Here is a 16,028-nt window from a genome sequence, read left to right as displayed (position 1 = left end):
AGAAACATATGGGGAGGGGAAACAGAAAAAGCACGGCAGAAGACCGTAACAATAAATGACTTTGTGATCTATTACTTTCAGTAATCTATTACTTACAGTAGTTTTCTGCTAATCACAAATGTAAATCCCTCCATGAGAAATTTAGGATTACATTCGAGATCCTCTGCAGACTGAGAAGGTGGTTACTCATGAAGCCAGACACCACCGTTCATCTTTAATCCCACCCGCAAAGAAATTAAAATCCAAACGACCAAAATAACAAAGTTTTCAAGATCACAAGAAATAATGACAAGATTCTGGAACATGCAGAACACAGACTGAGCCTCTGGAGCTATTCACACAGAAGAACCAACAAGAAGAAGAGAGCACAGCCGTCACCAGGTGAAGACAATCACACACATAGGTGGAACTCAGGTGAGACCAGGGCGGGGAGCATCAATCAGCCACGGGGAGGGGAAGTCAAGGAGCCTGAAACCAGAGAATCTCAAAACAACACCAGAACGAAATATCATCACAGTATTTTTGCTCCGAGATTCTAAGATGAACATTTATACCTTGAATCAACTTGTTCTTATAATCCTTATTTAATATTTGTTCACGTTAATGCTGAAAAAAGGACTTCTTTGTTAAGCTAAAAATCTCAGTCTTTACTCTGCATTCATTTAGGAGTGGCGGGTCGCAATTCCTAAATCCTCGCTGCCGCTACTTAAAAATTTATCTTTTTTTTCCTTTAATTGATGCAAATACACCACTGCCGCAAGTCTCCACCTTCACAGCCGAGTCCTGCATAGTCCTGCTGCATACTCAAGAGCAAGTCCTCCGATAGGGGGGCAGGGTCCACTCGGTGGAACAGACTGAACACAGGCAGTGTTTTGGCTGCTAAAGCCAGTTTAAATAGCAGCAGTACACAGTTTTAGGCAGCAAGCCGTCCAGCAGTCATTTGGACAGTCAATTTTCAAAAAAGACTGACAGAATATATGGCTTGGTTTGCTCAAAGACCTCCGAGATATGTGTACAGTCCAACCTCGGGCGAGGGGGACCCCATTACGGTGGACAAATCGTCATGCACCGAGAGGTTTTAACTGTTAACACACCTGAATGAGTGGACAGCCTCCTGGTGGTGTGAAGTTTCACTTCGGTCAAACATAAGGCCCGTGGGCCAAAATCGGCCGCAAGAGGCTCCAATCCGGCCCCACAAACCACCAAGCAAGGTGGTTATATAGGATTTATAAGAGTTTTTTTATTTTTTTTATTTTAAGGTTTCAACTATGTTGCAGCAGAATGTTTCATTAAAATTGACTTCATGTTGAGATTATAGCCATTTTCAGTAGTAATTGTTTGATCTGGCAATATTATAGACAGTTTCATCACGTACACTCTGACCACAACAAAGCAAAACTTCCAAGTGTGGCTTTAAAGGTTATTATAGTATTATTTTACCAGTCCATCTTTATATTGGTTCAGTTATGCAATATTAAATTAATATGTTTCTTCCATAGTATATTTGATATTTGGTTCGTTCAATATCAACTGGTCTCACATTTTATCACGTCACAATGTTGTATTCAGTCCTAAACAATGCATTAGAATGCACCATTTAAGGGCTATGAACCTATTTTTTTGCTCCATATATTTATTTATATTTTATATTTACTTGATATTATTTTATGATTGTGTAGTAATGGCCCCCTCAAAAGATTTGACCAGCAGTGGTTGCTGCCCAAATGGTTCTTGGTCTGAATGGTTGGTTATGGAACCGGAGTGTGTGTCGAACATATGGATCAGCTGCTGTGATCAATGTGTGGTTTATTTTCCTTTTGCTTCTTGTATCTGATCATCAACTCGTTCTCCTTTCTTACACATTTCAGGGATTACCTGAGTATCTTCAGTAGAAAAACATGGTTTCTTTCAGTAAATGCTGCTGAAAATATGAAACTGTTTTCCCAGCTGTCCCCTCAGCTCCAAGAAACGTCATCTCCATTGTGAACGAAACGTCTCTGCGGCTCGAGTGGAGTCCTCCTGAGGAAGCAGGCGGCCGGGAGGATGTTGTGTACAACATCATCTGTAAGAGTTGCGGCAGTGGACGCAGCAGCTGCACCCGCTGTGGAGACAACGTGCAGTTTGTCCCCCGTCAGCTGGGATTAACCGACAGCTTTCTGCACATCAGCGACCTCCTGGCTCACACCCAGTACACCTTCGAGATCCAGGCTGTGAACGGGGTTTCTGACCAGAGTCCATACTCACCGCAGTACACCTCCGTCAACATCACCACCAACCAGGCCGGTGAGGCGCCGCCACGCACTTCTGTCCTGTGGCTCACCCGAGAGACCCGCTTAAGCTTAAACGTATTGTCTATTAGTTCTCGTAGAAGAAATGTCTTTATCGAACTGGCCCATTGGTAGGAGCCACACAGGCGCTTGGGGGGAGCTGATGGGGGCTGAGCGTCTTGCTCAGTGACCCACGGTCCATGTTTTTGGTTCTCACTTCTCATTGGCTTTGTTCTCGCTTCTCAGCTCCATCGGCTGTGTCCATAATCCACCAGGTCAGCAGAACTCCCAGCAGCATCACTTTGTCCTGGTCGCAGCCAGATCAGCCCAACGGAGTCATCCTGGACTACGAACTGCACTATAGCGAGAAGGTCCAAGTACTTTCCATCATTACAGACACATCATTACAGACACATCATTACAGACACATCATTACAGACACATCATCCCATAACGGTGTCATCCTGGTTAGCTTTCCCATCTCATACGGGTCAGGCCAGGCCTCTCTGTGTGTTCATGTCAGTCTGTGTGTCCTGTGATGGATCACTCACCTGTCAAGGTGTAACCTGCCTTCACCATCAGACCCAGCTCCCTGCAGTCAGCTGACCTCCCTACAGTCAGCTGACCTCCCTACAGTCAGCTGACATCAGACCCAGCTCCCTACAGTCTGCTGACCTCCCTACAGTCAGCTGACATCAGACCCAGCTCCCTACAGTCAGCTGACCTCCCTACAGTCAGCTGACATCAGACCCAGCTCCCTACAGTCAGCTGACCTCCCTACAGTCAGCTGACCTCCCTACAGTCAGCTGACATCAGACCCAGCTCCCTACAGTCTGCTGACCTCCCTACAGTCAGCTGACATCAGACCCAGCTCCCCGTTGCCCTGACTTTCTATAAAACAGAACCAAAGAAGATGGATTGTTTGAGTTGTTTACAGGTTTGTCTTCTGCTTGTGCTTCAGAACCAGGCTGAGTGGAACTCGTCTCTCACAAAAAGTCAGACCAACACTGCAGTCATACGAGGTTTAAGACCCGGAACCATCTACATCTTTCAGGTCCGGGCCCGGACTGTCGCCGGCTTTGGACGCTTCAGTGGCAAAATGTATTTCCAAACCATGACCGCAGGTATGAAAATCACATTTCCTCAACCAGAGGTCTGCAGCCCGCAGCTGTGGAGCCACATCTGGCTCTTTAGCCCCTCTGGAGTGACTTCATGAAGTTTCAGTGTGTGAATAAATATATATGTTTTTGTCTTACTGTTATTTCAATTGCAAGCCAGAGTAATTTTTCAAGAATTTCCTTCTGGGATTAATAATTGATTTCTATTCTATTCTATTCTTCTGGCTTAAAAGTGCAAAAAGTAGATAAAACAGCTAAAACCACTAGAAAAATTTAGAAGTATTAAGAAAAAACACTGTTAAATATGCTAGATGTGGGTTAAAGTAAAACTGAACAGAAAAAGAACAGCTAAAACTAATAAATCAACTAAAAACGTTTGTACTGAACAGATGTTTACTGAGCAGATGTTTACTGAGCAGGTGTTTACTGAGCAGATGTTTACTGAGCAGATGTTTACTGAGCAGGTGTTTACTGAGCAGATGTTTACTGAGCAGATGTTTACTGAGCAGGTGTTTACTGAACAGGTGTTTACTGAACAGGTGTTTACTGAGCAGATGTTTAATGAACAGATGTTTACTGAACAGGTGTTTACTGAACAGATGTTTAATGAACAGATGTTTACTGAACAGGTGTTTACTGAACAGGTGTTTACTGAACAGATGTTTACTGAACAGATGTTTACTGAACAGGTGTTTACTGAACAGGTGTTTACTGAACACATCTGTAAAATTCAACCATGGAATAAACAGGTTAAGTTCACCAGTTGTTTATTCTTCTTTCTGTCTCTGGACTTGCAGAGGAATACAACTCCAGCCTCCAGGAGAAGCTGCCCCTCATCATTGGATCATCTGCTGCGGGGGTGGTCTTCATCATCGCCGTCACCGTCATCATCATCGTTTGTCGCAGGTGAGTCAGGATCAACCCAACGAGCACGAATAAATTCCACGTTTCTCCAGACAAACATTTATGAGGACCTACATGATCACGTACTGTAAGTCAGTGTTTCATACCGTCGGCTGTTTGGAGACGTTCAGCACCTCTGGGGAAGCTTCATCTTTCAGGAAACAACTCAGTCTTCCTCACTACACAGATTGCAACAGAGGCACACAGAAAACAATCCCCAGTGTGTTTTAAAAGGCTGTGATCAGGAACTTCACGATTGTTTGGTTCCTTTCTTCCCGGTGTGTTGGTGAACTTTCCTCTGTCCTGTCCAACACAGTCTGACAGTAAATGCAACACTTTTTTTATGCTCTGATGAGCGTCCGTCTTGTTTACAGGGATCAGCTGATGACTCTGAGGTCGACGACACGTCTTTGTAAATCGTTATTACTGTTTATTTATTTATTCACTGTCTGACTTGTAAATGTTAATATTGTTATCAGGAGTGAACCATGAAAGGTTTAATTACTTCCACTACCATGTGCAGCAGTCCAGTCTGGGCCGCTCAGCTGACAGGGTGAATCATCTTTTAGTGTCTTTGAACGGCAGAACGACACGTTACAGCTGCTCTGTGCCTCATTGTTGTCTTAGGAAGTGAACGTGACCCATTGAGTAAAATACTGTGAGACACTGTGAGGTGATGTCCATGAAACCGCTCAGTGTGTTTCATGGTTTGACTGACATCGTTTTATGTTCCGTGTGTTTTCCACAGCAAGAGAGGTTCAGAGCGCCAAGAGTCGGAGTACACAGACAAACTGCAGCATTACACCAGCGGCCACAGTAAGACTCTAATTATACTCTGCTTCTTATGTTGGTGAGAGTCTGTGGAAAGTAATCTGCAACTCTACAGCCACATGTGACTCCACATCTCCTCTGTAGTGACTACAGCCTCTCTATAGTGACTCTATAGCACCTCTGTACTGACTGTCGTGACTCTATATTGACTCTACATCTCCTCTGTAGTGACCACAGCTTCTCTATAGTGACTCTATAGCTCCTCTGTACTGACTCTGTAGTGACTCCACAGCTTCTCTGTAGTGACTATATAGCGCCTCTGCAGTGACTCTATAGCTCCTCTGTAGTGACTCTATAGCTCTTCTGTAGTGACTCTATCGCTCCTCTGTAGTGACTCTATAGCTCCTCTGTAGTGACTCTATAGCTCGTCTGTAGTGACTCTATAGCTCCTCTGTGGTGACTCTGCAGCTCCTCTGTAGTGACTCTATAGCTCCTCTGTAGTGACTCTATAGCTCGTCTGAAGTGACTCTATAGCTCCTCTGTGGTGACTCTGCAGCTCCTCTGTAGTGACTCTATAGCTCCTAGGAATGACTCTATAGCTCGTCTGTAGTGACTCTGTAGTGACTCTATAGCTCCTCTGTAATGACTCTATAGCTCCTCTGTAGTGACTCTGCAGCTCCTCTGTAATGACTCTATAGCTCCTAGGAATGACTCTATAGCTCCTCTGTAGTGAATCTGCAGCTACACTGTAGTGACTCTCCAGTGCATAACAGAAATGTTTTAATTTGATGCTCTAAGCTCAAAGCATCGCTCATCCCACGACACAGATTAGATCGGGGGTGTCCAGCCTCGGTCCTGGAGGACCCCTGTCCTGGAGGACCCCTGTCCTGGAGGACCCCTGTCCTGCATGTTTTAGTTCTCCCTGCTTCAGCATACCAGAATCTAATGATGATGTCATCACCAAGGCTTTGAAAAAGCCCAATCCTGAGCCCCTCATTGCAATCAGGTGTGTTGCAACTGGGAGAGCGCTAAAACATGCAGGACAGGGGTCCTCTGGGACCGAGTTTGGGCACCCCTGGACTAGATACTTAGATCTTAGTTCATTCTCCTGCAGGCCAGATTGAACCCTCTCAGGCTGATCCAGATTGAACCCTCATGGGATGATCCAGTCTAAACCCTCAGGCTGATCCCGATTAAATCATCTTGGGCTGATCCAGATTAATCCCTCTCAGGCTGATCCAGATTAAAACCTCTCGGGCTGATCCAGATTGAACCCTCTCAGGCTGATCCAGATTGAACCCTCATGGGATGATCCAGTCTAAACCCTTTCAGGCAGATCCAAATTGAACCCTCTCAGGCTGATTTTGTTCCTGCAGGCCGCATGTTTGACACCTCTGTGACTCTGAATGTCGTTCTCTCTCTGTTGAAGTGTCTCCAGGAATGAAGATTTACATCGACCCTTTCACTTATGAAGACCCTAATGAAGCCGTACGAGAGTTTGCCAAGGAGATTGAAATTTCCTGCGTAAAGATCGAACAAGTGATCGGTGCAGGTAAAGCCTCACATCATTAAATGAACAACACTTTCTAATTAAATATAAACACATGCTCTCTTTCAAGAAGATGACCTGATCAGCTGTTGTTTGCTCCTGTCTTTGGGTGAAGGCGAGTTTGGGGAGGTGTGCAGTGGAAACCTCCGGCAGCCGGGGAAGAGAGAGATTCTGGTGGCTATCAAGACCCTGAAGGCGGCCTACACCGAACGCCAGAGGAGGGATTTCCTCAGCGAGGCGTCCATCATGGGTCAGTTTGACCACCCCAACATCATCCATCTAGAGGGCGTGGTGACCAAAAGCAGCCCTGTGATGATCATCACAGAGTTCATGGAGAATGGATCACTGGACTCCTTCCTCAGGGTGAGAACAACACTCTGATTACTGCTGCCAGGCTCCTGTTGCTCTGCAGGGTCTTTCAAAGAAAAGGCCCAAGCAGGAAGTGAGTTTAGGTGAAGTGAAGGTGAATGTTTCTAATCTAAAGGACAAGAAAGCTCTTACCTGGTATACAAGATCTCTAATCGGGTCTCTAAACTGGTCTCTAAACTGGCCTCTAATCTGGTCTATAAGCTGGTCTTCAAACCGGTCTCTAAGCCGGTCTATAAGATGGTCTATAAACTGGTCTTCAAACTGGTCTCTAAACTGGCCTCTAATCTGGTCTATAAGCTGGTCTTCAAACTGTTCTCTAAGCCGGTCTATAAGCTGGTCTCTAATCTCCACATTAACATTCCTACTGATCTGCTGAGCAATGAATTCCTGACGACACCATTTATATATATTCATTAGATGATAATACTCTTTCGATCATTAGATTTCATTGACTAAAAAGGGATTAGGAGGAGTACTAATTAGTATTTTGGTTAAAAATATCAGAACTCCTTGGAATCTGCAGCCACAACGAACCACGGCCACTTAACAGCACTTCTGCTATGTGGTGTCGTAGTTAGCACTGGTTCCTCGGGTATAGCACTGGTTCCTCGGGTATAGCACTGGTTCCTCGGGTTAAGAACTGGTTCCTCGGGTATAGCACTGGTTCCTCGGGTTTAGCACTGGTTCCTCGGGTTAAGAACTGGTTCCTCAGGTTTAGCACTGGTTCCTCGGGTTAAGAACTGGTTCCTCGGGTTTAGCACTGGTTCCTCGGGTTAAAAACTGGTTCCTCTGGTCTAAGCACTGTGTCCTCGTGTTTGGCACTGTTTCCTCGGGTATAGCACTTTTTTCCTGGGGTTGAGCACTGGTTCCTTGGGATTAGCACGGTTTCCTCTGGTTTGGCACTGTTTCCTCTGAATTAGCACTGTTTCCTCGGGTTTGGCGCTGGTTCCTTGGGTGAAGAACTGGTTCTTCTGGATTAGCAGGGTTTCCTCTGGTTTGGCACTGTTTCCTCTGAATTAGCACGGTTTCCTCTGAATTAGCACTGGTTCCTCAGGTTCAGCACTGTGTCCTCGGGTTTGGCATGGTTCTCCTGGATTAGCACTGTTTCTTCGGATTAAGCACAGGTTCCTCTGGTTTAGCACCGTTTCCTCAGGTTTAGTACTGGTTCCTCAGCTTTAGCACTATTTCCTCGGGTGAAGCACTGGTTCCTCGGGTTTAGCACCGTCTCCTCAGGTTTAGCACTGGTTCTTCTGGTTTAGCACTGGTTTCCTTGGGATTAGCACCATTTCCTCTGGTTTGGCACTGTGTTCTTGGGTTTGGCACTGTTCATCTAGATTAGCACTGTTTCCTCTGAATTACCACTAGTCCCTCGGGTTTAGCACGTGTTCCTTGGGATTAGCACAGTTTCCTCTGGCTCAGCACTGTTTCCTCAGGTTTAGCACTGGTTCCTTGGGTTTAGCACTGGTTTCTCGGGTTTAGCACTGGTTCCTTGGGTTTAGCACTGGTTTCTCGGGTTTAGCACTGGTTCCTTGGGTTTAGCACAGTTTCCTCTGGCTCAGCACTATTTCCTCGGGTTTAGCACTGTTGGGATTTATGGTTGGTTATTAGCATTAAATTACTGAAAGTATTAAATCACTGGAAGTAATTGAAAAATTGAAATTATTAATGGAAGTAAACGGTCATTTACTCATTAACAACTCCTAAAGTAATTGAGTAATTACTTGAAAGTTAATAGATTATCAAAAATTATTTATTAATGAAAAATTATTAATTTGAATACATGTGTTATTTATCTATTAATAATAAAAAGGGGGGGGGGGGGGGGTGAGATCCGAGCACAGACCTGATTTCACTTGTTTGGTCCGGATCAGAGTTCAGGGGAGCTTTCACACCTGAACCAAACGACTTTCCCAGGAAGTCCCTGAAGTGACCTCTGGTCCAAATCAAACAGGCCCGGTGTGAAAGCACCCTTAGACATCATCACAGGTACAAGTCCAGACCTATCTCTGTGGAGTTTACATGTTCTAGTACTCAGGCTTCCTTAGAAGACGAAAAGCTTTGTGAGCTCTATGTATGTGAGTGTGTGTCTCTCAGTGTCCTGTGATGGATGCTCACCTGTCCAGGTGAACCTGCCTTCACTCACTGTTATGGCTGTATCAGTTCCAGCCAGTCCGGATGCTGATTGCTTTAGTCGGATGTTCAAGATGGAAACCGGGCTGTTGAAGTGGCTGATAACAGCGTGTACATTTCTTTTCCCCGTGCAGCAAAACGATGGGCAGTTCACGGTGATCCAGCTCGTGGGAATGCTGCGCGGCATCGCGGCAGGAATGAAATACCTGTGTGACATGAACTATGTCCACCGGGACCTGGCAGCAAGGAACATCCTGGTCAACAGTAATCTGGTGTGCAAAGTGTCTGACTTCGGCCTGTCACGCTTCCTAGAAGATGACACGTCAGATCCCACCTACACCGGTACTCTGGTGAGTATTTCACACACACTCTCAGGATCAACGTTAATGAACAGAATCAGGGCTCATTCTCAACCTTTAGTGCAATCGATTATGTTAAAGATTAAAAAGAACAATTAAAAACTATGACTATGAAATGATCGAGTCTCTTTGTGGTTGCAAGTAGAGAAAACAGAATATTTAAGTTTGGTTGAGTTGTTCATGTTTTTTTTTAGTCCAGCTGTTGGAAAAGAGGAACGGTGATATTGGTGCTGATGCTGGAAGCCTTCCTCAGTCAGCTGATGTGGATCGACCTGGTCCATCCCGATGATCTGCTCAGGCCACAATAGTATATAAATGTCAATGTAAAATACAATTTAACATCCTTGGTCACTCTGCTGCCATCGGACTTGAAAGCATGAACACAAACAGTTCAGAGCACTTACATGAAAGTTCAACTCAAACGTCATCCCAAAAAATATGTTGAAATTCATTCGGCCGTCAGCACCACGGGCCGCGACCGTTTAGAAATACATCTCAACTTAAAGTTACTCTCACAGACAATACCTTTCCCATAAAAGTTATCACTTCTCCACAGAGAAAAAATCAACACACGAAAACACGACCATTTCCACATCTTTCCAACCCGCAGTTCCCCAAACCCACCACACCAAAGTTGTATGTTTACAAACTGGAATTTCTATCCATCAAACTGTGTTCATGTTTCGCTAACTGACGTCATCTTGAGAAACCTGGTCTAGCATGGGTTTCTAGGAAGATGGCGTTGTGGCAACTCCAGCGAAAATATCAACATCTGACCGATTCAGCCCAAAGAAAAACACACTCTTTCTCAAAAAACAGTCTTCAAGCCACAAGACTAGTCTTAAATGTTGTGAAACTGATCATTGATTGTTTTTCCAGAGTGTAAAACGTGATCTTTGCGCGCACAATGCCTCTGGAACCTCCCGGGTTTCAGCGGCCGCTAAGATGTCAACAAATCCGAGGAAGTTCTGCGAAATTTAAATGGTGGAAATACGTGTTTGTATAGGTGTATTGACGAATTTCCTTCAGAAAAGTATTGACAACGTATCACAGATATACATCAACAACTAAAACTGGGCCCTACATTTGACATTTTTCCCGTGTGGATTCTGGAAGAGTAACTTTAAAGGAGCCATCACCCAGAAATTAAATTTTTCCTTGTTAAAACATGTATGTTGGCGTTGAACCTCAGTTGAAACTTGCCTGAAAATCTGGAGTTTGAAAGTGACTGAGTTTTTTAGTTTGGGCACTGCAGACTGGAGGTTTTGATTGTGCTCTGGTGTTGCCGTCAACACGTAAACCCACCTCTGGTACATTTGGCAGCTGGCCGCTAACTGCTAGCTGCTAACCCCAAACGGACTAATATAAACTTTGAGCAAATTTTAGGAATGGCCTTGTATTTCATTTTAAATCTCTGGGATGCGTTGCCCTGGGGCGTGGCTGTTTGTCCATGTTCGCTTTTTATTTTTATTTTTCATGTGAGCAAAGGACTGCTAAGGCTATCGTTATGCTATCATCATGATTGACAGTTCCTGCAGCCAGTCAACATGAAAAAGGGTCAGAATGAGCTCTATGGTTGATTTTTGTTCCTCATAAAGTTTAAGAGTTGATTTAAAGCTAATGTAAGGGAGGCTGGATTTGTGAGAATACCACGTGATCCTTTAAGGTCCTTTAAGGAAACAATCTAATCAATGATGATTATTTCCGTCTTCTTGTAGATCCTAACTTTTTTTTGTTTCACTGCCTACAATATTAGTTCAACATAAGTTTATTATTCTATCTTTACGGCGATATAACGTTATTGTTTAGGACATAAATCATGATTTTTAAAAGAAAAGTGTTTTGTGTTGTTTTCAGGGGGGGAAGATTCCCATCCGGTGGACGGCTCCTGAGGCCATTCAGTACAGGAAGTTCACCTCATCCAGTGACTGCTGGAGTTACGGCATCGTCATGTGGGAGGTCATGTCCTATGGAGAGAGGCCGTACTGGGACATGAGTAATCAAGATGTCAGTATAGTCCTGTCAAACCCTTTCCCTACTCCCCATACGCCTCCTGTCACTTATCTCCTCATTAACAGAGTCATCATAGCCTAAGTTTGAATGAACTATTGCCATTATAAAGTGGTACAGAATCCCTACTGTTGTCAAATTCAGAGCAGGAAATGAGTTGAATGCAGCAGAAAAGCTGTTCAGGAGTCAAACAAAGAATTATAACCCCCCCCCCCAAAAAAAAAAATCGAATGTAATTAAAGCCGCAAGCAGCCTTGAACGGGTCCTCGCTACTTGCAGGACTCCGACCGAGAATGTCAGTCGGCATATGTGTACCACTCTTTCTCTCAGATTTTTTTGCTGTAATCCGATTTTTTGCGTGATCATTTCCAACATGACCTGCTGTGTGAACGTGATCGGACTGGATGTTTTTGGGCCCCAGACGCAAAGTCACGCCACGCATGTTACTTACGCATGGCGCACCCGTCAGCACCAGGGTTGCCAGATGTGACTCGCTGTTTCCAGCCCAAACAACGTAAAACCCACACACCTCGTTAAAAACCAGCCCTAATCTCAGCCTGTGGAGGATTACTATTACAACAACACATCATCAGTAGGGTAAAACTAACCTGTCTCACAGCGGTGTAATCCCAGCTCACGTTAACTATTAGTGGGTGAACAATCCAACGATTGGTGAATTCAGTTTCACAAATGGCCTGTCCACTGCTCCGAGGCGTCATGTCACCGGTAAGTTATGTGTGTGTGTGTGGATGTGTGAATGTTTGTCCAGGTGAAACACAGAGCAGTCAGGTGTGCAGCCCCGGCCCACTGTGCTTACAGAGAAGTGAACTAAATGAATGACTTGATGCACGATACGGAGGGGAGTGAGGAACTGTGTGTGACGTGTATGTTTGTGTGCTGCCTGTGCGACGCCGAGGGTGTGTGAGTGTGTGTGTGTGTGTGTGTGAGCGTGTGTGTGTGCCGCTGCCCCGTTACCGACGGAGTTGCTCCGTCACCAGGGGTGGAATATCAAGATTAGACAGCATTAGATTAGACCGGCTCTTTTAGGTCATGAAACAATGCTGTTACCATATTTATTAGTCAATCCAGCATAACCATGATACTGATACGTGGACCAGGACTATAAAAGCAGGATGAAAAAAAAAATGCTTTCAGTCACCAAAGCCGGGGCTCACTTGAAAAGAAAAGCAGCACGGCGGTTCTTCTTTTGGGCAAACTTCTCAATGACTTTGGGGATGAAGTCATGCATCTCCTGAATCAGCTGGCTTTCAATGGACAACATGGTGAATGCATTGAGTCGTGGCTGTCCCATGGTGTTACACGTAAAAGTTTTTATCCTCTTTAAGGTAGAAAAATTCCTCTCCGACTCTGATGTTGTCGTTGGTGTTGGTAGTTTTCAGAAGAGTGATCGTCTCAGTGAATATCTCCTCCAAGTTGTTGGCATGGATGGAAGCGAACGGAGACAGGGCCGTCGCACCAGTATGAAGCTCAGTGTGGCAGTACGGAGCGGTGAGCTCAGACTTCAGCTTGTCCGTGTTTCCTATTGGCCAAAGTTTAACAGCACAGTCAAGCTCAGACGTAGGGAATGACAACGAAATGTGAGAAGAGCGAGGTGTCAACCAGCTTTGCAGCCATCAAGTGATCCCTCTGAGAGAACCTGTCTTCCACGTGAGACATGACTACGTCGCGTGCCTCCTTCATCACCAGTGCTGTGTTGGTTACTCGTCGGCCTGGTGTTTTCAGCTTCATCATGATCAGTGGTGGCCAAGTTGTCAGTTTGCTGCCATATTTTTTGCACATTCTCCTTGAAACAGGAGAGTGAACTGCTGATCCCAGGTGCATCGATGCTCCTCTTTTGCATCACTTCTGGCATTAGCAGTGAGAAGAATTCTAGGAGCTGCAGAAAGGCTCTGTCCCGGAGCTTCTTTATGTGGCCAAGTGCCTCACTTATGGTGACCTCATCCCATCCTGGCTGTGAGCGTATATCCTCCAGACACTGGATCAGTGCAGCACGATTCTCCCAGACAGCACTGACACTTCGGCTTTTGAAGTTCCATCGCGCTGCTGGGGGTCTTGGAATGCGTCTCTGGGTTGCTTCTGTGAGAGCTGCCACACGTTTTGGGGCCACAGAGAAAAAGGTGGCAAAACCAGTCAAATCTGCAGAAAACACTTTCAGGACACTCATCCTTGTGGAACAGAGCTGCTGCAAGGTCAGGTTCAGCTGATGGGCATAGCAGTGAACAAACTTGGGGTAAGGGTATGTCTCCTTCATTAATGTCTACTCCACGGATGCTCCCACTCATGACAGCCGCACCATCACACGTCTGAGTGATCAGCTTGTCTCCCAGCTTTAGTGGTTCAAGCACGCCCTTGATACAGTTGGAGAGGCCGACTGCAGTTTTATCTTTTATCTCCACAAACTCCACAAAAATCGCTCTGTCACTCTATTGTCTCCTCTGCCTGTACAGCAACAAATGATGTCACCCACTTGCTTGGCTATCTCTTCTCTGTAGACTTCGTACATACAGTCCAACAGTTCATTTTGTATCGTGCTGGATGTGCCTTTGAATGTGGGTTGATCACCAAAGTGCCTCTGAAGCCTCGAATCACTCTCGCACACAGTATCAAAAATACAACGAAATATTCCCGGATTTAATGAGTCAGCCGACTCATTGTGGCCCCGCAGGGCTGCTTTGCACTTTCCACACATTATAATGCATGGGATGATCCGGCGAAGCACATACCTGTTTGCCTCCACCTGCTTGTTATGCCGCTCAATGGAGCGCTTGTATGCAGTGTCTCCCTTCCAAGCAAGCCCAGCTTCACAACATTGTCCAGAGGACTCCTGCAGCTCTCATGTTTTGAAATCCTCTCAGAAATTTGTTTCAAATCTCTGAAACCGATCCCAGACCAAGGACCTTCTCCACCAAATAAAACACAAGGAAAACAGAAGAGCGTGGTTTTTTGCTTGCTAGCTGTTAGCCACTTTTTCCTTGTAAACCACTCCACATTAAACCCACGGCTGCTTTTCCCAGCGGTTTCAGTGATCGCAATATCCCGAGGCTGGTGGGCACCCAGGCGTTTTACCTCCAGTTTCTCATCTAAACTAAAACTTTGAAAGTCGTGGTCCAATAAATAATCCACCTCATTCATTCATCTCATTCAAGATCCACACCTACATTTGAAAAAATATATTCAAGAGTTTATTTTGAATACAGTGTTTTTTTAATTTCGAGCGTTCAGGGAAACTCAGGATGACTGAAAAAGGGAGCAGATCATGTAAGTTACCAAAGCAATAATCTGCCTTGAACAACTTTAAATCATCTAGAACCCAAATGCGCTTTTTGTACTCCATTTTCAGAAACTTGTAGTTCTTTCCCCACGTCACTAACTTGCACCGCCGTCGCATTATTATGATGTCACTAAGTGAAAGTGCTGTCCGACTGCCACATTAACGTGATCACCTTTCACTAACTCCTTTAGCACCTTTCCTTAACCCCGTGACATAATCCAGGGGGTTAAGGTAAAGTCGATAGTTAAGGAGTTAGGAGGGACAATTCGGACGTACCCTGAGCACCAGGGGTGTCAAACAGCAGTGTATATGTCATTTTAAGGCCCCGTTTACACGCCAACGAATTCGAGTTTATCCGCAAACCTTTCTTCACTTTTGGGGGGGTCCGTTAACACGACACCAGTTAGCGGATGCACTGTATCCGCAAAGTTTTTAATCCGGCTCCCAAGGTGGAAAGATTCTTTCACGGCGCAAATCCCTCCTGCAGAGACTGATGGAGGCTACTGAGCCTGTTACTGCTCATCTCTCCCCCTCCCTCCTGCTCATCCAGTTGTAAACAAACATGGCGGCCGCGTAGTGGTACGACCCGTAGTGGTACGACCCGTAGTGGTACGACCCGTAGTGGTACGACCCGTAGTGGTACGACCCGTAGTAGTACGACCCGTAGTGGTACGACCCGTAGTGGTACGACCCGCGGTCTATATTCTAGTTTTATCATCCAGATCAGTAGTTTGATAGTTGAGACTCTCCCTGATATCATCCGATGTGTCATCAGTCCATACGGATGTCAGGTTCTCTCCATTTTCTTCACGTTTATAGTGCTTTGTTCTCTGCACACGTCTGTGTAGTTTCATTACAAGATCAAGCAACAGCGCCCCCCAGTGGCCCGGCAGACTAACTACATCGTTGTCTCTGTGTCTGCTCTTGCAGTGTAAACACACTACTTTTTTTTTGCGGATTAGGTGTTGTCACGTGAAACGTTGTCGTGTAAACAGGGCCTAAGCAAAGTCCGATCTTATGAAAACTCAAAACGTCAACATACTTTTCATGGCTTCTAAGTTAAAATTTATAAGATTGAAGTAGATGAGGCTTGACGTATTTCAGTTTGTAGGCAATAAATCCAGATTACATAAAACTTTCACAGTTGAATTGAATTATAGCAAAATACATTTTCGCTTTGTAACACTATGAGGACAAATTGCTGGGGAGCATGACTTATTTCACTGTATGCTTATTAAAATAAATACCTTTACACTGCAA

The 16,028-nt window shown here is 45.1% G+C and overlaps 1 protein-coding gene across 1 annotated transcript in view; it reads left to right on the top strand.

The window, feature by feature from the left end:
* LOC308113171 (ephrin type-B receptor 2-like) overlaps positions 1 to 16,028 on the top strand; it is a gene marked incomplete at its 3' end in the record, with an annotated part of 59,623 nt that overhangs the window by 42,080 nt on the left and 1,515 nt on the right. The window contains exons 5-13 of the mRNA XM_080469207.1: positions 1,948 to 2,283; positions 2,514 to 2,638; positions 3,229 to 3,391; positions 4,183 to 4,291; positions 5,037 to 5,104; positions 6,489 to 6,611; positions 6,724 to 6,971; positions 9,242 to 9,457; positions 11,324 to 11,473. Coding sequence (XP_080325333.1) covers positions 1,948 to 2,283; positions 2,514 to 2,638; positions 3,229 to 3,391; positions 4,183 to 4,291; positions 5,037 to 5,104; positions 6,489 to 6,611; positions 6,724 to 6,971; positions 9,242 to 9,457; positions 11,324 to 11,473 — 1,538 coding nt within the window. The remainder of the gene's footprint in view (positions 1 to 1,947; positions 2,284 to 2,513; positions 2,639 to 3,228; positions 3,392 to 4,182; positions 4,292 to 5,036; positions 5,105 to 6,488; positions 6,612 to 6,723; positions 6,972 to 9,241; positions 9,458 to 11,323; positions 11,474 to 16,028) is intronic.

Source organism: Lipophrys pholis (genome assembly GCF_963383615.2).
Source record: "Lipophrys pholis genome assembly, chromosome: 8".
NCBI lineage: Eukaryota > Metazoa > Chordata > Actinopteri > Blenniiformes > Blenniidae > Lipophrys > Lipophrys pholis.
The sequence above is the reverse complement of the archived record's forward strand: the minus strand, read 5'-3'. Positions and strand labels throughout refer to the sequence as shown.